This window comes from Rattus norvegicus, chromosome 3, assembly GCF_021556685.1.
Source record: "Rattus norvegicus strain SHRSP/BbbUtx chromosome 3, alternate assembly SHRSP_T2T, whole genome shotgun sequence".
Taxonomy (NCBI): domain Eukaryota; kingdom Metazoa; phylum Chordata; class Mammalia; order Rodentia; family Muridae; genus Rattus; species Rattus norvegicus.
This window is the reverse complement of record NC_141536.1, coordinates 130,905,750-130,927,714: the sequence shown is the minus strand read 5'-3', so window position 1 is coordinate 130,927,714 and position 21,965 is coordinate 130,905,750. Positions and strand designations below refer to the sequence as shown.

General features: G+C 44.4%; 1 protein-coding gene across 3 annotated transcripts in view; it reads right to left on the bottom strand.

The window, feature by feature from the left end:
- Positions 1 to 21,965, bottom strand: part of Pcsk2 (proprotein convertase subtilisin/kexin type 2) — a 304,858-nt gene that overhangs the window by 4,719 nt on the left and 278,174 nt on the right. For all 3 annotated transcript variants that reach the window (XM_087649001.1, XM_087648999.1, NM_012746.2), the window contains 3 exon segments: positions 16,787 to 17,002; positions 14,162 to 14,262; positions 8,863 to 9,090 (listed from right to left, as the gene is read on the bottom strand). In XM_087649001.1, coding sequence (XP_087505127.1) covers positions 8,863 to 9,090; positions 14,162 to 14,262; positions 16,787 to 17,002 — 545 coding nt within the window.

The window sequence follows — 21,965 nt, the reverse complement described above, 5'->3', positions numbered from 1 at the left end:
TCTGCAGCACAACACCCACTAGAGTCTCTGTGACTGAGTCCTTCAAGTGAGAGAGCCGCTCTAGTGCTGAGGTGACCTTTTATGAGGTGACCTTTTATGAGGTGACCTTTTATGATAGAAGGAGAGAAATTCACATTGAGCCAAACCTAAGATCCAGGCATTCTGCAGCTGAAGGGATTCAGTAGATAGATTTAGTAGATGCCTGGTCCAGAGCCCATCCCTTCTCCGGCTGTGTGAACATTAACTCTGCTGCTCCCTTGTCTGGACCACTTTCCTCAGGGCTCTGAAGATGCCTGGCTGGAAAAATATACATATGGCAGAAGCACACGTGCTTCAGATCAAAGGGGAGCATCTTGTTCAGTGCCATTGATGGTCCAGAGTCCCAGTGGCTCAGGTCACAGGTGCACACACCTGATAGCACATCCTTCTCAGGTCCTTCTGGCTTAATCTGAACTGTTCACTCCCAACAGGGGCTCTCTGGAAAGCCTCCCATCTGTAAAGCATATATATTCAAATTGGTCCTCAGGCTCCACGCCCAGGTACCTTCTCATCCCTGCAACACCATCACGGTTGCCACCCAGTGTAGACACTCATGTCGTTCTTGTCTGCAGAGAATACTGGACCATTCTGTCTTGTAACTTCAATCATTTTAGTTCCTTTTGTTCCTGTAACGTCAGGACTTGGGAGGCAGAAGCAGAAGGCTTGCTGGGAGTTCAAGGTCAACAGGAACAAGTGTCAAGTTAGTCACTATCTCAAAAGATGAAATTAGACAAACAAAAGCTGAAAAGTCCTTGTACAGAGAGCTATGCTGGCACTGCCTTGACTTCCAGTGTGCAGAGGTTAGCTGTCCATCATGCTGTCTGTTTCTCTGAAATTCTGCTCCACCCCACTTAGGGCAGACGTTAGAGACAGAGACAAAGCAAGAAGTGTCAACCAGCTGACAAGGGCAACAGAAACAAGGGCCAGCTACTTCCTGCCCAGCGTTTTGAGCTGGGGCACTGTGCACTTGTGAGAGTGAGTGGGTTTAGGAAGAAATGGAGGGAAATGGATACAAGCATTGGAAGGTTATTACAGCCAAAGGACAGACAGACTTGGGTGGGAACAAACACATAAATTTTTGTTAGGAATTACAAAATTTCTTAGAAGCTGAGGAGGTTGGAAAGTGTACAGGAATCAGAAAGCCATGCTTGGGGAGTATGGCTTGTCTGGAGTCATGGGGAAATTTCTGCTCTTCCACCTCCTGTGATCCCATGATATATAAACTGCTTACTGCACAGGAACTAGGGTCCCCAAAGAAGACATGCTTAATTGGATTGCTTTGGAATGTTAAGATCTTTGAAATTAAAAGACCGACGTGAATCCCAGAGCTTGGCAGAGAGGGGACTCCTTGCTGGGGGTATGGCTCAGTGGTAGAGCGCTTGCCCAGACTGTTTACAGCTGCCCTGGGTTCAACTTCAGTACTACAGAAAAGAAAGGACAGCGCTCTCTTCTCACAGGCAGGAGCTTTGGGAGTGCCGTGGCCTCTGCAGAACTGAGATGATACAGTTCCTAATCCATGGCTTGCTAATTCATGGCATCAACCAATGACAGATGGGGAAGCTCAGGGAGAAGATCCCATGTGTATTGAGTATGCATCATTGTTCCCTGACCAGCACAGTGTAAGGAATCTCTAAATCAGCACATGTTCCTTTAAATAAATATCTAGAGATGAGCTGGAGCATGCAGGAGGGTATGTCACAGGTATGTCATAGGCTTGCCGGATACTGTTACAGAAGGAACAGGGGTATCCATCGATGTCCCAAGCATCTGTGGTTCTGAAGCAAAGTCCGCCCCACACCCTCACACTGGAGGATAAATGTACTTTCCAGGGGTTTCTTATTTATTTATTTATTTATTTATTTATTTATTTATTTATTTATTTATTTATTTATTTATTGTTCCCACTTGTATTTTGATTTTGCTACAGCGGTGTCATCTTATTTTTATACAAAGAAAATAGGAAAAAAAGTTAATTCTAAATGAAAAAAAAAAAACCCAAACCAAGATCTGTGCTTAAAGAAGTTAAAATAGGAAGTGGCTGTGAGGTAGATATTTCGAACCCTCACAGAGTGCCCATTCAGAGGCTGTGTCTGGACAGTCTTCAATGCAAACACTCAGCAGGACACTTCAGAGCAGCTCACCCCACAGGAGGACATGCACAAAAGCCCAGTGCCCAAGTCCTATACAAAAACAAAAAACAAAACAAACCCCCAAAAGATAGGTGCCTCCCATCTTTATTCTGCTATATTTTGCTTTAAGCAAGCAGTCAGTTGACTCCTGCCTAGAAGCAGACGTTTCCCGGTGCACTCCATGGAATGTCCTTGTGTGACGGATCCAGCTCTATTGTGATTATTTCATTAGTCACAGACACCAGCCACTCTTTTTCAAGTGTATAAAATGCCTACGGCGTTGCATTTGTGGGGACTCCTAGTGGGGGATCCGTTTAGGGTTCCTCTTCTGTATGCACAGTAGGTGCCCAATGACCCACCCAGGAAGACACTGGTGCAGCTGGATTGCACAGCTGTTACGGGGCAAAGCACGTTCTTCTCACTCTTCTCCAGACCACCCCTGACGTTCATATCAGCTTTTAACGCTCCCTCCCGACCCCCAATTCCCCTGGAACTCAGCTGGAGCACACACTCAGCTAGAGGAACTGCAGCAATGGTTTCCTTAGGGTTCACAGCCGGAGGGAGGAGTGAGTGGCTGGCCTGAGCTCAGCGCTACCCTCTGTGCAGGTAATGGGGCAGCAGAGTTCATTCTGTTCTTTGCACATGGCTGGCACAGCTGGTCACAGCCGGTTTTCTCTTCCCTTTGATCCTCCTTGAGCACCCTTCACTGACTCTCTTGATAAAGTTCTTTAGAAAATTGCTTTTCAAATTGACTCCTTCTCTGGAAAGATAAATGCTGTGGAAACCCATATACCTGACAATCACGGCTCTCAGAGCCCTCTCCACCTCACCCTCTGTTTTCTGTGCAGCCCGAGTGATGTGGAAAGCGGCTGTTTGGAGGCTATCTATCAGAGCTCCTTGGAAGTGATTTCAGGTCACCGGGCGTCTTCTCTGCCAAGTGGCACGGTCAACCCTATGTTGTCCACCAAGCTCTCCTGTTCAGCCTCTGAGCTCTGATGCTGTTGCTGTGGCCCTCTGTGTGAGGTAAATGAGCGGTGGCTCTTCCAGTGACAGGAGCACAAGGGACGCCCAAGACTGTTACGTTTGGCCAGGTGCTCTAGCCTCACATTCTTGACACTCTGCATGGAGCTGATGTTATCAAATTGCAATTTCCCATTCTGCTTAGCCTGTTCAGCAACTCTTCTGCCAAGAAGGAACTGTCCTAGGAACCTTAGTGCATAGGAATCAGGTTGAATGGGGACTGTAGTTACTCAGTTGTGCTTTTAGCATCTCTAGTGCTCAATAGAACACTACTCTTTTGGATGGTGTAGATATAAAACACTTCACCTCTTAGAAAGCTTTGAAGCCTCCAAATTTTCCAAGAAATTCTTCTAGACTCTACCAAGAGACGCAGTGGTTAAGGCTTCAATAATTGACTTCAGGTACCATTAGTCGTGCTGAATAGGTACGATCCCTAAGTCGATCCCAGGCAGACAGTGTTTCAATGCTCTCTGTTTGGGAGTTTGCTACTCCCAAAGGACACTGGATGCTTCACAGTGCAATGACAGTTGTGGATTTTTGGGAGCTCTCTATAGGTAGGTTTTCAAAGTCTTCAGGAGACTTCTTATTAGAAAAATTCCCCAGGTTTCACCTCTGTCCGTGCAGACTCACTGAGACACGTAAGGCCCTATATAGCTTTCACTCAAACCCAATCTTGACCACTCAGTAGTTATGTGACCATTTGTGTGACTTCAACCTTTGCCAGCCTCCTGTCCTGACCCATGAAGATGCCGCTGAGCTTTCAGCAGGACTGCCACATAGCCTGGTATGGAGCATGATGGCACAGAGGTCACTTGGTCAATGAATTAAGGCCAGTATCATAGAATGAAAAGAGTCTGGGCCTTGGCCTTTCCTTTGGTTTGGTGTCCTTTGACCCTGAACGTATTTCTTATGCTCTCTGCACCTCAGCTTCCTCATCTGTAAAAAGTAACTGTGATAGAACACACCTCCTCAGCTAGTAATGTCAAATGAAATGTGTGCATAAGCTCTCAGGAACTCTTTAGAGTAGCAATTTTTAGCATCTATCTATCTATCTATCTATCTATCTATCTATCTATCTATCTATCTATCTATCTGACTATGTCTATCTGTAATGATACAATTTTATGAAAAGAACTGTTATATTCTAAGAGACTGGAGCTTTTCCTGGACCTTACGGCCAAGTTAAGAATACAATCTCAAGTTCCTTAAGTTTAACCCGACATTCTGCTGTGCACTTAGCCTTTGTTTAACTTGCCTTTTAGAAGACAGCTTAACAACCAATCTTACTAACCTTGGATTTCCCATGTAATCTGCGTTTACAACTTAAGCTAATGTATAACTTTGAGCTTAAGTCACATGCTTTTCCACGCCCTGGGCCAGAGAGCAGTGCATGTGTGTTAATATAACTATTTTTTTTGAAAGCAACAAACAGGTCAAAACCAATCTTACACACCAAATACCTGCAATAAATGTTGGTATTATTTAATAGACTCATGCTTGCAGTATTGAATGCTCTGGGATGAGCCAAAGTAAATTGCTTAATACCTTGTAAAACTGTTAAAGATTGCTGTAAAGTAGCCCTTTCCTTCCTCATGTGATGCTGCTTAATAAACACTGACTAAATCCTTTTGCTAGGGACAGTTAAACATCAGGCAAACATAGGCACATACACAGCAATAGGAACAGCCAGAGCCAGAGTCAGCCACAAACAGATACAGACACAGATACAGACACAGTCACAGACACAGTCACAGACACAGTCACAGACACAGACACACAGTCACAGACACAGTCACAGTCACAGACACAGACACAGACACAGACACAGACACAGACACAGACACAGACACAGATATAGACACAGACACAGACACAGACACAGACACAGGCACAGGCACAGACACAGACACAGACACAGACACAGACACAGATCCAGACACAGACACCGACACAGACACAGACACAGCCAGACATAGATAAAGTTGTAGTCACAGACACAGACCCAGTCACAGACACAGACACAGCCAGACATAGATAAAGTTGTAGTCACAGACACAGACCCAGTCACAGACACAGACACATAGATCCAGACACAGACACAGACACAGACATAGACAGACACCAGGGAGAAACACAGATACAGACACAGACACATAGATCCAGCCACAGAAACAGATATAGACACAGTCACAGCTACAGCAAGACATAGACACAGATATAGCTACAGCCAGATGCACAGACATAGCTTGACACAGATATAGCTATAGCTATAGCCAGACACAGTCACAACCAAACACAGACACAGTCGTAGACCCAGACAGAAATACAGACACAACCAGATACAACCACAACCATAGCCACAGCCAGACACAGACACAGATGAAGACCCAAACACAGACACAAACAATCCAGTAACTATAAGCGACGTATGGATAAAAGACACAGGGAGAGAAATGGAGAATTCAAACTTGGGCTTGCTCTAGGTCAAATCAATCCAAGGGGGAAGTTCTGACCTTTCTTTTCATTTTTCTTTTTTTTTTTTTGGTCCTTTTTTTTCGGAGCTGGGGACAGAACCCAGGGCCTTGCGCTTCCTAGGCAAGTGCTCTACCACTGAGCTAAATCCCCAACCCCTGACCTTTCTTTTCTTAATAAACACTGATGTATTTGATGCTCTGAGGCTGCCTTAAATGCATATAATGTCTTTTGTGGCTGATACAGGATCTATAACAATTGCTTGAGGCTTGTGCTTTTAGATTATTATGGGACCTGGTCTGAATCTTTGCTTTGCTATTTAGTGCTGATGAAGTGAGCTTTTTATGAAATCATGGAATGGCTTTGAGGGAAGTTTGGAGGCTCTGCAGGATGTATTTTTTTATACAGTGAGGATGGTCACCAAAGGAGGATGTTTACCCAGGGGATGATATTCACCTATGGGAGGATGTTCACCTATGGGAGGATGTTCACCTATGGGAGGATGTTCACCTATGGGAGGATGTTCACCTATGGGAGGATGTTCACTTATGGGAGATGCTCATCCATGGGAGGTGCTCACCTATGGGGGGATGTTCACCTATGGGAGGATGTTCACCTATGGGAGATGCTCATCAATGGGAGGTGCTCACCTATGGGAGCACGCTCACCCATGGGAGGATGCTCACCCATGGGAGGATGCTCACCCATGGGAGGATGCTCACAATGACTGTTCGTCTAAGGAGAATGCTCATCCCCGGGGGGAATGCTCATTTATGGAGATTGGTCATCAGTGGAAGGATGATGAACTAGGGGAGGATGCTTACTCACTGGTGGGTTTCCCCTCATAAGAATATGCTAGTTCACTGGAGGATGAACTTCCAAGTCTTTCCACTTGAGAAAGCATTAAACATAAGGCACAAATTGGGATCCACACAGGAACCTGACAGTTACTTCTTCCTGAACTTTAAGGGATTATCATCTTTTTTCCCATAAAGTGTGAACTAGGAGTGTTTGAAATCATGGGTGAGAGGAAGAGGCAAAGATACACTCATTATGTGTCCACCAGGTGCTGGCTTTATATTGTGTCAGAAATTTGGTAAGGAAAGAGGCATTAGTTTCATTGTCACATTAGGAATAAAAGAAGATGCCCTTTTGGTGCTCAAAAAAAATGCAAGCATATTCATTCACACGGGAGAAAAACCCTCTGCATCTTAACCTTCACTGAAGTATAAGGAAAACTTTGCTTCCGTTTGGTTCATGACTGTACCGCCTGATACAGAGTGGTCCCAGCATGTTCTCATACCTGTTGTGAGAGCCAGAGCTTTTCATATCTCATATTGCATGCATCTTGCAGGAGTCTTTTGAAAAGACAGAATCTTGTTGTGTGACTTAGGCTTTGTAATTCTCCTGCCTCAGTCTCCCCAGTGCTGAGATCACAGGTGTGTGGCACTCTGCCTGGCTTCACAGAAGTACTTCCTTCCCTCATCACTGCTCTGAATGTATTGTGTATGTTAGATGCACACAGTAAATTTGATGGGCATTAGAACATTTTGTTCAACTTGTTTATAGAAAAGAGCCCGCATTACGTTATCACAGAACAACTTTTAAAAACACTGTAGTGTTTTCAAAAAAATTGGCTTTGTCTCCCTATACATTTTCTCTAATAAGTTAAAAAACATTATATTGGGATGGGGTTTGTAGATTCCATACTGCCAATGGGGTCAGATTACAAAGACTAGAGATTGGCAAAGAGAGTCATAAAGGTCAAAAGCTCAGTGGTGAGAGCTAAATTGTCAAAGTGCAGATTTGAATTCAGGACCAGGCTACTGACTACAATAGCTGCAGAGCATCCAAGACCAAAGAGAAACAGAAGAGGGTGCCCTCTTAGTCTGACTAGGTCTCTGTAAGTTCAGGTGATCATCAGAAAAGGCAGGAGTGGGAGGTGCTTGAAGGGGACAGAGGGGGAGATTTAAGTGGCATACATCATAGGGGTGAATCCTCCCAATGACAAACTCATCAATGAGAGGGAATGAGAGATTACTACATGCAACAATGGGGGCGCATCTCACAACTTTAATGTTGAGTGGAATAAATACGAAACAGAAGCACCTATGTGATTTGATTCTATCTGAACACCAGAATTGGTATTAATAATGGCTGTAGGTAGAATATGTGTTCTGATTGTAAGTGAACATGAGGAACATATCCAGGTGGGTGGGATATGCTATCTTTCTATGGGTGCTAGTTCCCCAGGTGCAAATACTTATCAAAACTCAAATAAGATTTCTGCTATGGAACACACCGCAAAAATCCCAGGACTCTGGAGGCTGAGGCAGGAGGATTGTGAGCTAAAGTTAGCTTATACTACAACGTGATCTCTTATCTCAACACGGCTCCCTACAAACAAATCCTTGCATTCTGTGATTTTTCATGATATGGTACGGAATACAGAAATCATTAGCTTCTGTATTAGCTTAATGGATCAATAAGGATAGAAAGAAATTAAATGATGAGGTCTCTTTACTGACCAATTGTCTTGTCACACAGGGGAAGGGGGATGGAGAGTAGTTGTATTTGACTGAATCAATGGCTTCTGTGTAGGGAACTCATCCAGATGCCTCTAAGTCATAGGTTACCCCACGAGGGAAAACATCAAGCCATTCCCTTGTCCCATGAATAGAGTGAACAGTAGTGACAGGCCTATACTGGATCGCTCTTTGACAGTCAACATAAACTACAAGCATACACTGAATGTGGTCAAATCTCAGAAATACAATTTTCCACATAAGAAGATAGATATAAAAGAGAACACAATGTAGGTTCCATTTGTATTAAGTGTAGAATAGCAAAACCGCCCAATGGAGTTGGAATAGTGACTGCTCTTGGGGAGACAATGATGGAAGAGATTATGGGGTGCCTCTGGGATATTAGCCATGTTTTATTACCGATCTGCATGCTTGCTAGATTGGTTGATTAATCTGTGCTAAAAATAATGCTGTAATCTATGGAAACAGCTACAACACAGGCTACACAGCTCTGTCCTGGGTCATGCTTCCTGCACAGTTGTGCATCTCTATAGCTGTGCCCAGAAGTTGATTGTCCCAGATGAAATCCAGGGCATTTCCTGTTGTGGAGAGGGACTCTGGGACTGTCATCAGTGGGTACCTTCCACACATGGCAGTAAAGTTCTGCCCCTACTTACTCAGGGTTCTGCACCGAGCCTCCCACACAGTGGAATCTCTCTGGGACAGTTTTCCAGTCTTTAGCCATTTTCACCATGGCACCTGCATCAAGGACTCCGTAGCCAAAGAGGTGATTGAATTCCAGGCCAACCCCATTCCGTCGCCACTGATGAACCTCATCGTGAAGCTGGTTTCGCTTGGAGGTGAGCACTGTCAGATGTTGCATGTCTCGCCAGGTCAGATCCACGCTGGTTGTGGGAGGCAGAGAGGGCAGAACAAAGACAAGTGTGAGGGAGGAAGAGACACATGACTGAGGTAAGACATGCTCAAGACACATCCCCTTAGGAGATTTTGGAACATCTGGGAACTTTTAACTCAAGGAAGGCGTTCATGCACTATTTAGAACCACTGTGCATGTCGATTAAAATTATTGTTGCTGTTCTTACTTTTAAAATGTATTTCTAGAGAGCACTTTGTACACATATTGGAGCAACTTCAGATGAAAAGGACTGGTATACCAAGTGTTGACAAAGATGTGGAGCGATTGGAACTCACACTTTCTGATATGTGTAAAATCGTTGAAAAACAATAGGCTACATCTACTAAGGTTGTCAATGTGCACGGCATAGCTTAGTAATTCCTTTCTTAGATATGTATCTGGTCAAATGTGCACATATGCAGCAGCTAAGTACAATAGACTATTCATGGCTCTAAATTGTGGTTCTTATAATTACTCACTATAATAGAATACATTTTTGCGTTACAACTTGTGGAATGTGGAATACTATACCAAAAAGAAAATGAATGGTTTATGATTATTTCTAATAATATGTAGAAATGTCTTCTTCTTCTTCTTTTTTTTTTTTGGAGACAGGGTCTCTTTCACATAACTTTGACGTCAAACTGTCTATGCAGTTGAAGATGACCTTGAATTCTTGATTCTCCTGCCTCTACCTCCCGAGTACGAGGATTATAGGCTACCACATCCAGTTTATGTGGTACTGGGATTGATCTCAGGAACCTGCATATGTTTGGCAAGTACTCAGGCAATGCAGCTGCCTCCCTAGCCTGCTATTGACAAGTTTTACCAAAATACTGAAGCCAGGGAGAGAAGAGAACGCTGTGGTTGAGATAGGATTGAGTGAATCCCTACAGGATTGTGTGTTGGAAGATTGGTCCTCAGCGCGTCATTGCTGGAAGAGGGTTGGAAGCTTTAAGAGATTTTGTGGGGTGAAGGGGAGTGGGTCATGGTGGGCACTGCCTTCTGGAAACATTGATAGGATTCTTATGGTGCTCTGGCTGGAGAAGGGGTTACAAAGGACCAGACACAGCTCTTCCCCACTCTCTGGCTTCCTGTTTAATCATGTGATTCCTTCCTCAATCTTGTGCTTCTGTCATGACCACTGTCTATCAGAGTAGGTTTAAACTGATGAGGCACTTGGTCTTGGTCTTTCATTTCCAAATCTGTGAGCTAACAAACCACTTTTCTTTGTTGAGTACCTAGCATCAGGTATTTTATTATAGCAAGGGAAAATAAACCAGTATAGGGGACATATTATATGATTCCCTTTGTTTAAGGCATAAAACCAGAGACAACTAATTTATGGTGTCGGGAATCGATTAAGGTTAGTTTGGGGTGTCATGACTGAAGGAAAATATAAGGTGCACTTTCTGGTGCTTGCAGTGTATGATTTCTTAATCAAGGTGCTCACTACCCAGTGCACTAAGGAAGCTGTCAGTTTATGGCAAGGCCAATACCTTCAGTGTGCCCAAGGCACAGGGCAGTACCTTGACAACTTTCACTACCGTCTTTGGAAACCAGTGTCCATTACTGCTCAGTGTCAGCTTTTAGTAATGCAAGTTGTGACTTCTTTGTGGGCTAGGAAATCAATTTACCGCACAGGTAATCAATCTGGGCTGCAGGATCTCTCTGGTGGGATTCGAAGTCCCTCCACTCAGTCCTCATCACAGACAAATTAAACCCTAGCCTCTGGGAGTGAGAAGTAGCTGCTGGAGAGCGTTAACCTCCCCACAGGATTCTAACAGACAGGATCGCAATCCAGGCAATCCTAGCATTTGAGGGGCAGCGGGAGGATGACTGACGTTTGAGAGTTGCTTGGGATGCACCAGGAGAATGTCTCAAAACTTAATAATAATTAATTGATAAAGTAGATTAGACTAGAAGAGAAAGACAGTGCCTGGATTTAAAATGATATTAGCAGGGGGTTGGGGATTTAGCTCAGTGGTAGAGCGCTTGCCTAGCAAGCTCAAGGCCCTGGGTTCAGTCCTCAGCTCTGGGAAAAAAAATGATGTTAGCATTTCCATGAGTCATTTGGGGTTGGTGTGTTGGGCTGTATGCAGAATTAATTTTTTTGCTAAAGGTCATGGAGGGGAAAAGGCAATCCTGTGAACTACTGTTGTCTTCAGAAGCTAACCAATCAAAAGGACGATGATTTTTTTTTTTAAAGGAGCCAAGCAATTGGAAGGACAGGAATGATATAACTTATTTGGCAAAATTTCAACACATTCAAAGTGCATTGGTCTGAAACTCTGAACCTGAGCCAAAGATCTCTGGCAAGCCTCATTCTCCCAAACACCTGAGCCTTCAAGGGAGACGGTTCGAGGCAGCTCAACACTTTTGGGAAGATTGTGAACACGTCTGGCCTATCCAGAAGCCGATTGCAGCTAACTGCAATGTTTTTCTAGAATGGGATTCTGAGCTTACAAATGCTAGAAGCGCTGACAAATGAGAATCTGAGGGACCCAAGGGCAGGCCAGCAGGGGGAGGTTTTATGTCCACCATACAAAGTTATGTCCCCAGTGTTTGGGGATGTTCACCTCACCGCTCTGCTCAAGTTTGGTCGGGGGGTGTGTGAAACAGCAGAGAACCTCTCACTTCTGAGATAAATGGGAACAGGGCAGACTCATTTAACCCTGAGTGCCGCAGAAATTTTTGTACGCCTGCAAGTAAAATTCGGTTCCCCACAATTGCCGCTTTGAAAAGTTTCAGAATTGGTAGAATATATTGTTCTGTCAAATAGATATTTCAAGAACTTGCCCTAAAGCTTTAACCCTGAAATATCAGCTCAAGAGTCACAGGCAACAGCTATTACATAATGGCAGAGTAAAACTGTAAAGCGCCACAGTATTAAAGGCTGCTGTGTCGGAGGCGATCGAATAGCTAATGTGACCAGCTCTTCATGTGTGTGGGAAGGTACAGCATATGATATATTCTGAATGTGTCTATTGAATGCCTATCACATCCTTGCATGGGACTAATTATAGCTTTGTCATAGGGAATTCCTTGCCTTCACAGTCTATAGCTTAGGGGACAGGTGGGCAACCCAATGTTGAAGCAATGAGAGTTGTCACGATACAGGAACTCAGGCTGCTGCAGGAGCCGCAGTGTAGGCCCTGAGCTTTCCCAGAGAGAGAGTTTCATTGTGGTCCTCAAACCTCCCAAATCAGGACCACTTGGGCACTAGTGTCAGATACAGGTTCCCCAATCTTCTGGATCAGTATGGGGGAAGCTATGAGTTTGAGAGTCAGGAGTAAGGGGACCTCTCAGATATTTCCTCCATAGACCAATAGTAGAAAGCATGGGCTTAAGATGGTGTCCTGGATCTTGGCAGCATCTTTTAATCATCAAGGGATAGTTAAAACATATCTCAGAGCAGATAGGTTTGAATTCCACAGGATTGCTACTGACTCTAGGATTTGCTTTTTTTTTTTTTTTTAGGTCCAGTAGTCAGGCTGAGAAAAACGCCAGCTTAGTGACACTGTTTATCATCTTCCTTTGAAGCATGAGGTGCTCTCCTGAACATCTCTAGTTCAATGATAAATGAAAGCTCTGGGTGGGGTTTCTTGGACAGCTCATGCACTGAGCATGTGTGCAGAAAGAATGGTGATTGGTATAGGACTGAAAATCTGTATAGCACTCTAGTGGTCTCCTCTCTCCAACTTACTGAGGCTGTCCATTGTGTGTGTAATGTCTAGGGAATGACAGTTTGCTTACCCCCCAGAACTGTGCTAAACTTGTCTAGTAAAGTTGAAAGGCTGAAGAGAGACACTTACTTGGGCTCACAGCTGACTGAGCAAAGCCAGCTTAGATCCCAGGATCTGCTGAGATCCTGTGATGATTGATCTTAGTTTCTGAAAATGGCTGTCATGTGTGAGGAAGGTTTGGCTTTTGGGCTTAGAAGGACAGCGATATCTGTCCTTTATAGTCAAGTTCTGAGCAGTATTCCGCTCATGCTGTCCTGAAACTTACACCTCACATTTGCTGGAAATATCAACATTTAGACAGAGAGGGAGCAATGAATGTGTGCCACTTTCATCTGTTTTTGTTTGTTTATCTGTTTTTTTGTTTTTGATTTGTTTTTTGAGACAGGGTCTCTCCATGTAGCCCAGGCTGGCCCTCAAATTCCATATTACCCTGCTGCAGCCTCCTGAGATCTGGGACTTTCAGCCTCCTTAACTTTTGCTTCTTTTGCAGATCAAAGAGAATACTGAATATGTGGAGAGAGAAAAGCAAGCCTGCCTGGATACTGGTGCTAGAAACTGTGGTTACCTAGCAACTTCTGACAAGGATGGAAACTTAACTCCTCTACCCGAGAAGCCTGAATCCAACTTCTCACAGGTTGCTGGGTGATCTATTCTCTGAACTCCCCATATAATCTCTGTGTATAGCAGTAAATTACTCCTTGAATGTAAGTCCAGCCTCTGATTTCTCAGCGAAGGTAAGCAGGACCCCTACAGGTATTGCCACTGATGCTTAAATCTGAGCTACATCCACATGGCCTCTTGGTGGGCCGTTAGAACACAGGAAATGATCTCTTAGCTGCCACCTACAGGGCTTCCCAGTAAAGCATATTTCCTGGACGATTCTGCACAGCTTCACCCGCTTTGTCTCGGTGCAGAGAAGTGGATTCACCTTGTACAGGAACAACCTCGATAGTTGTTCCTTCCTTTAGCTGACTGAGAGCAGGAGTAAAACAGCTGTGCAGCTCACAGGATATAATGGAGGGTTTCACGAAGAAAGAAATGTGTTTGTGCTGTATTTTGGTGTGCAAATAAGTTGCTGACTTGTATTGTGGGTGTTGGAGACATCCGCTCTTTCGGGCATATCGTTTTACGATGTGTGCGTGTGACTGGGTGTCATGTAAGGACCATGAGCCTTTTAAAAATGTCTAGCTGGATTCATTAGGCCCCTGACTTTCTAGGCGCTCACATCCATGCCTGTCTCCGTGGCATGTGGGTGGAGAGACACACACTAGTCTACCCTTCAGAGCTGGCTTCCAGCTCCAAGGTGAAACATACTTAGCCTCCAAAGCCAATGCAAACACGCCAGCTGCCTCAGGAGCAGCTGCAGATGTCCCAGAATGCCTCAGAGTACAGTTGCCATACAAGTCTGTGGTAGCCTGGAAGAGAAGATATTGAATAATGAATGAACGAACCACACTGAACTCCAGACAGGCTAGGCTCAGAGTGGCATCCATTTATCTTATGCAAACTATGTGAGCAGCTGATAGTGGTGGGTTGGGCTGCACTGAGCTCGGCCTTTGGACTTATCATCATGAGTCCATCCCGAGATATCATGACTCGTATTAGCAGTTTTGTCTTCCAGAAGGGAAAGTGGCATCCCCATAGTAGACTAAATATCTGAAGTCTACCTAGGAAGGGCAGGTTACTCAAAACAAATATTCTTCTCTGTCTAAAATTTACAAAGAGATTCTGAGTCGTGCCAAGAAACCCTGACATGTGCTGGTTACCTCCAAGCTTTATTCATGGGAGGATGTGGATACTTGAGTGCTACCAGACTGTTAAATGAGAACAATTTCATTTTCAATATTTGTGAGAGCTACAGTTTTCGAGATCATGTATTAACCATAGAAATTCTCCCTCTGTAGCAGCCATTCTCGACCTGTGGCTCATGCCCCCCGCCCTGGGGGTCACATATCAGATATCCTGCATATCCCATATTTATAACACTAGCAAAATTACAGTTATGAAGTAGCAACAAAAATAACTTTATAGTTGGGGGAGGGGTCACGACAATATGAGGAACTGTATTAAATGGTTGCAGCACTAGGAAGGTCTCTAGAGAGGTATTAATTAATTAATTAATTAATTAATTTCTATTTAAATTTTCTGAGGCAGAGTTTCTCTGTGAAGCTTTGACTGTCCTGGAAGTCAATCGGTACACTAGGCTGGCCTCAAACTCAGTGATCCACCTATCTCTGCCTCCCAAGTGCTAGAATTCAAAGTGTGTATACCACCACCCAGCTAAGAGAGATTATTATTATTATTATTATTATTATTATTATTATTATCATCATCATTATTATTATTATCTTGAGGAACAAAGAATTAGGAAGGTTTAAAGCTGTCTATAAGGAAAATTACAATATTAAAAAAGGGCCCTTCACCAGGCAAGTACAACAAGGGTCCTAGATAAGGGCTGAAGACACTTGGGGCCTTCGGGTAAGGGCCAGGCTTCCAGAAGCTAGAGTGAGGTACCACAGCAGAACAGCATGGGGGAGGGGTGGCCTCCACTGTTCCCTTCTGTTTGGCTTTGGATGAGTCAGAGGCGTTGAGGTCCCATGCTGCTTGGAAGGTGCAGGCATATCCTCTTCACTAATCTTAGGAGGCCCACAGACGGGTTAGTAGTTGTTAAGGGGCACACCTCATCTAGGCAGAAGGTTTCTTCCTCTCCATCACCTATGAGGCTGACTGGCCAAGGCTGAGAGACCAGAGGAGACTGTGGTGTTGAAACCCTAAGGGTAATAATGACCGTGTTCCAGGCTCCCGAACTCTTTCGGAGAGGAGTCTCAATGGCAGTGGGAGGCCAGCCAAGTTTAACCTTATGTCAAATGTCTGGCATAGAAGACTGAGGAAAGACTGGAATGTGAGCAAGGTAGCAAGGGAGGGAGGGATCCTTAAAGGCTTATTGTGCTCAGCAGCCAAGGCGTATGTGGGGTCAGTTACTGTTACACCAGTTGCTCTGGAGGAAGATGGTTTTCTCTGGGGTGATGTGTGTGTGTGTGTGTGTGTGTGTGTGTGTGTGTGTGTGTGTGTGAGAGAGAGAGAGAGAGAGAGAGAGAGAGAGAGAGAGAGAGAGAATGAGAATGAGTGTACCCTGTGACTCTTAAAGTCATGGATCTGTTTTATAATCTGATAAAATCACACTTTCTCCCCCTGAGGAAATACACAACTGTGCTGCTTGCTGCTCACCGTTAGGAGGGGAGAAGCCATATAAGTCACCCACTGATATTATAATTATCATTTTTCTGTACTGGGGATCCAAATCAGGCTCAAGTATATGCTAAGGCAAGAGTTCTACCGTCTGCAGCCTCATTCCTAGCCTGGTGGTGTTTCTTACTTTTTTTTTTTTTTTAAAAGATTTATTTATTTATTTTGTATATGAGTACACTGTAGCTGTCTTCAGACACACCAGAAGGGGACATCAGATCCCATTACGGATGGTTGTGAGCCACCATGTGGTTGCTGGGAATTGAACTCAGGACCTCTGGAAGAGCAGTCGGTGCTCTTAACCACTGAGCCATCTCTCCAGCCCTGTTTCTTACTTCTTACTGGGGTGTTTTCTTGGGACTTGTGATGTGATGCCTCAGTCCTTAAAATTGTTATTCTCCTAAGTGACATGCCAGGGAAACGTATTGATAAGCCAGAGCTCATCATCACTTGGATCAAAACAAGGAGATCTATGGGAAATGAAGTGGGAAAGGCTCATCACATGACCTCGCTTCTCATCTGCAGAACGTAGGTCTCTACCTTGGTCAAGCACAGCTGGACACGGAGAAAGCAGATGTTCTCCCGAGAAGCCATGATAATTTATGAAGAGAAGGGGATAGAGTCGGGAGACAAACCTCTTACCGAGGGGCTCCTGGTCACAAGGGAACTGGTCAGGAAGCAGCTTGAACTCACCACACCGGCCTCGGGATTCCTCTTCCTCCCGTTGCTGAACGTAGAGGCCAAGGTGGAAGAGCAGCTCTCGTCATACAAGGCGGTCCTGCCGTCGTTGATGGCCGAGTTGATGGAGATGGTCCACATGCTTGACGCATAGCCGTCACAGTTGCAGTCATCGTAGCTGCCACCGTCCCCGGAGGCCCACACATAGATGCTGCCTTTGCCCCCACGGCCCTGGCAGAGGAAGGAAGATATGATGCTAAGTCCAACATTGAGGAGCTGCAGGGCTTTGACTTGGGCTTCAGGGAGGGTTTCCTCTCCAGGTAAGGTCCTGGCTTAGGCAGGGTCAAGATTTGAGTTAATGCAGCTCAAACAACCCACTTCATTTTACCTGGCCAGACATTAGTCTCCTGATGGGAGCTAGTGGGAACGATATCGTTGCTCAGAATGATATAAAGTCACCAGAATTTATAATTTTAGCTGAGAATAGGAGGTTACCAAAAGCTGGAAGCAGCACCTTAAAATTTACCAATAAAATGATTTTTAAAAAAAGTCTTAAAATTCACCAAAGAACTCATCAGAAAAAGGTAACATGCTCATTATAAAAAGTATCAAAATATATGGAAAAGAAAAGTTAAGTGTATTTATAGTGATAGTTATTTTACATAAGTATGCTTATATTGAACTACATAAGATGTATATGAAGTCCAGAGAATATGTGTAACCAAAATAATATAAAAATCCTACATATGTGCACATAGCTTTTTTTTTTTTTTTTTAAAAACCCAGTTGGATTTTAAATGCTTCCTGCCATTTGGCCTGTGCGAGGGACCAACTCTAGGGATAAAGCCTAATGTCGGGAAATAACAAATAGCCAATGACATCTGAGCTCAAGAGGTTAGCACGGTAGTTGCTCCCATTCGGCCATTAACTCAGCCGTTAGTTACAGAAGACAAGCTGTGTTATGAGTGACTGAAGTCAGTGTGGCTCTTGTTCAGTCCTTGCTCTGGGTATTTTTATCTTTCCTGCCCTCCGTGAGTAGTCTCTTGAATGACTCAGCCAGGACTGGGCCATTTGCTTCTTGCTTTTTCTTCTGCACTCCTTGAAGGAATGGGGTTAGGGGTGGGTGGGGTGAGTGAGGAGTGAGGGGCAGGTATACCAGCCCTCCACGACTTGGAGCAGGGTGGCTGGATGGGGTGGAAGAGAGAGAGGGGGAGGAGAAAGGGAGGAGAGGGAAAGAGAGTGAGGGTCTGGGAGTCAGAGAGACAGAGGAAGCCTGCCTTTGTGAGGCCGCCAAGTGTCTATGGTTTTGAGTCAGTGGTTTAAGGTGAGATGTCATTAGGAAACAAGGTTCTGGATCACCTCCAAGGTTTGTCTGCCTCTTGACAAGGAGAAGTGGCATTCTGAATTTCTTCTAACAGGACTGGGAATTAATTAACCTGCCACCGAGGGTGTCAATAAGTCCGCAAATAATTGATTACTAACTGGGAATCATCTTCAGATTCTTGGTAAATGTGTACGACTAAAAGACTCCATCAAGACAAGCGGCTGCTCTCAGCAACCACAGCGGAGGAGAAACAGATGGTTTCTGCATGAGGTGTGGAGGGACATATACCCAGATTCCTGTTAGGGCAAAATACCTGGGACACCCTCCCTTACCAGCTCCTGAGCAGACTGCCACCCAGTTAATTAACCGTGACACAAAGAAACACTTTGGTGTGGGGGATGTTACTGTGGCCTCTACTTGTATAAGTCCAGGTTTAGATGCCCTTTGTGATATGATGTTGCAGTTTTGCCCAAGAGGAGAGGGGGTCTATTTTCTACCTCTTTGATCCTGACTGGCTTCATGTCTTAATATGCCCATTAAAATGTGAGAGACATCCAGTGGGCAAAGATTCTAAGCCCCAAACTTAGAAAACTTTGTGCATCTCTGCTATGTCTCAGAGATTGGTTACACCATGGCAATCAGTCTGACTTAGTCTGATTGACGATAGTCACAGAGCCCAGTCAAATAGTCAACAGCTGATAGTCCACAGCTCTCAGACGCCTGTGAGATCTTCCTTAGACCAGTAAGTCTCTAGCTTACCTTCCGGTTGGTCACAGATGCATGAATGAGGCTGTGGGAGGGGACTGGGCTGCAGAGGGGCTGCCACCAAATGGAAGCAAAGGTTTATAGTCCACCCTGGTTTTGTGACCTCAAACTCACAGAAATCTTCCTGCCCCAGCCTCCCAAGTGCTGGGTTCTGCCTCTGGTTTCCACTCTGACATCTTAGCGCTTTAAACTAATTAATGTGCTGTAAAAAGTTATTTAACTTTTTATTGTGAAAAGTACATGCAATATATAAAAATTGAAATATGGGTTGGGGATTTAGCTCAGTGGTAGAGCGCTTGCCTAGCAAGCGCAAGGCCCTGGGTTCAGTCCCCAGCTCCGAAAAAAAAATTGAAAAAAAATTGAAATCTACAGACTATGGAGAAGAAAATAGGAATTCTTTATAACCCGAGAATAAATGATTCTTAGTGCAATTTTTTGGGTTCCTGACAGTTTTATAGACAGGGGCAAAATATTATTATAGCTTTAGAAATGAACCTGGGATAATGAGACAGATTCATTTTATTTGTCCTGCTTAAAAATGTGCTTTTTACTATTATATAATTAACATCTACTCATGTGATTAATACTATTCTATGTCATGTTTTATTAGCCTTATTAAATAGACATTTCACAATTCTTCTTTTATAGACATGTGGAGGATTATTCTAGTTTAAAAAAACCTGCATAATGTTTAAAATAAACATATTTTTTTCCATTCTCTCTTTATATATATTTATATATATGTCATTTTAGCTCTGTTTTCTTTGGCAGAGTTATTAAAAGAAGACATTTTTGATGAGAAAAAATGTATGTTTGAAGATTCTTCATCCACATATTTTTGCTCTGTATAATGACTGTAGTATTAACATCTATACATCATAATTGCCAATATAATTTTTTTGTGGAGCTGGGCTTGAATCCAGGGTCTTGCACATGCCAGGGAGACCTACCCTTTGTGCTGCAGGAGCTCATATAGCCCAGGCCTTGAACTCCTTGTGTAGCTGAAACTGACTGTGAACACCTTGATCCGAAGCCTCTGCCTTCCCCTATTTCTTTTTTGTCCCAGAAACGCAGGGAAGACTTGCAATGGTAGGTGAACCATTTCAGAGGCCAAGTTGCAGGCTCGTGCTAAGCATTCCTCACCCAAATGTGAGGCTTCACTGGGCTTCAGAGGATAAATCACATCTGGTCTCCCTGAGTGCTCTGTGGCATGAGGCATCCATCGCCTGCGAGGCCCTGCCACTGGTGCCACACTATTTGACCCACACTCTGATTAAATTTCCACGAACAGCACCAGGGCTTTGCCTGGCCTGCACCTGATTGATCACCTTCTCCTCGGCCAGCCCTTGTACCCCTCCCTCCTGGATGGTGGCATTTGAGCCACTCTCTCACAAGGGGCTCATCTTCATGTATTCTAGTGCAGAAACCTGATGCTTGCACTATGCCCTGTCCCAACTCAGTCTCATCAGCACCACAGAGAATTCCTGCAGCTGGTCTTTAACTATTCCGAAACCAATTATTTGCTCTCTCTAGTAGCAGTCCTTAGAAGTGATTGATAATGGGGCTGAGATACAGCCATTAGAACCAGGCAGAATGTTCCAGGCTTTCCTGGAGGCTGTGCTCCCTTTATGAGAGGGAAGAACCTTACGAGTCCTGTCACCGTCAAGGTTCGTTCGTGTTGTCTGAATTCTTCCGGTTGTCAGAGGAACGGAAGATGCTGGAAGATGAGATACTGTGCTCTCTGATGGCTTGTCTGTTGCTTCATCCCTCCCCCTGCAAGAACTGCATCCTTTTGTCCACATGGTGAACTATTTCCGAGGTCGAGCTTTGACTGGAGGTCTCTCATTAGATATTGCTTTAGCTGAACTCCATTTACTGTAACAGATGGCAGATGGCACCCCAGATCCCCTGGGCCTCAGAACCTCTTGTGCATGGGATTTCTGAATACCAGAGTGGGCATCTCTTTGTCTAAGGCTTCTTCCTAACAGGCTGAAGGCTTCTCCATCTACCTGCCTCTGGCTTTGACTGGTAGGGCACTGTCACCCCTTGGGAGTAAATCTCAATGGCTTTAGCTCCTTTGCACAGAACACATTTTACTGTGTGTTTTATGTGGATTTCTGATATTCTATGATTTTAATTGCTCACGTGGGTAGCCTGCTTGAATATAAGGCCTGAACTGATCCTTTCTGGTTCTCCCTCACCTCTCTATTCACCCCTGGTACCCCCTTTACCTCCCAAATAACATCAACTTAAGTCCTGAATGTAGAGATAATCTCTTGTGCACTGTGTGGAAGATTCACCTGCCAATAAGAAGCCGATTGGCCAATGAGCTGAGGTGGGGTTAGAAGGTGGGACATCAGGGAATGGGGGGAGGTTCGGCCCCACAGAGGAAGAGGTCACCTGTTACCAAGGACCAGCTAACCAGTCACGTGGCAGAACGTAGAAGAGAATAACAGAATTTAGGTTATAAGATAGTTAGGGGATGATCCAAGGCCTTTGGCCTAGGCATTTATTCATATATAAAAAGCCTCAAAGTTATTTCGAGGAGGCTGGTGTGGGTGGAAAGCCCAAGGTTACATCTGAACTTGAGTTCTACTCACACTGTGTCCCAGTTAGGTTTCTATTGCTGTGGTAAAACGCCATGACCAAGAGCAACCAGGGGAGGAAAGAGTTTGAGTTTACAGTTTGTAGTCCATCCTTCAGAGAATTCAGGTCAGGGATTCAAGGCAGGAACTTGGAGGCCATGGGACAATGCTGCTTTATTAGCTTGCTTTCCGTGGCCTGCTCAGCCTGCTCTTGTGTAGCACCTACAGTGAGATGGACCCTCCCATATCAGCCACTAATTAAGAAAATGCACTATTGGCCTGCCTATATAGGCCATTCTGCTGAGGCCATTTTCTTGACTGTGGTTCCGTCTTTCCAGCTGTCTCTAGCTCATGTCAAGGTAACACAAAACTAACCAGCACAGGTAGAGCGCAATCATTTTGGATCTCTGCTACCAACAGCTATACTGTGACAAATGCTTTAACTATAAACGTAATATGTACACTACCAATTTAAAGAGGCCATAGGCCAAAGGGAAAGAGTTCATTCTTTTCCTTTGAT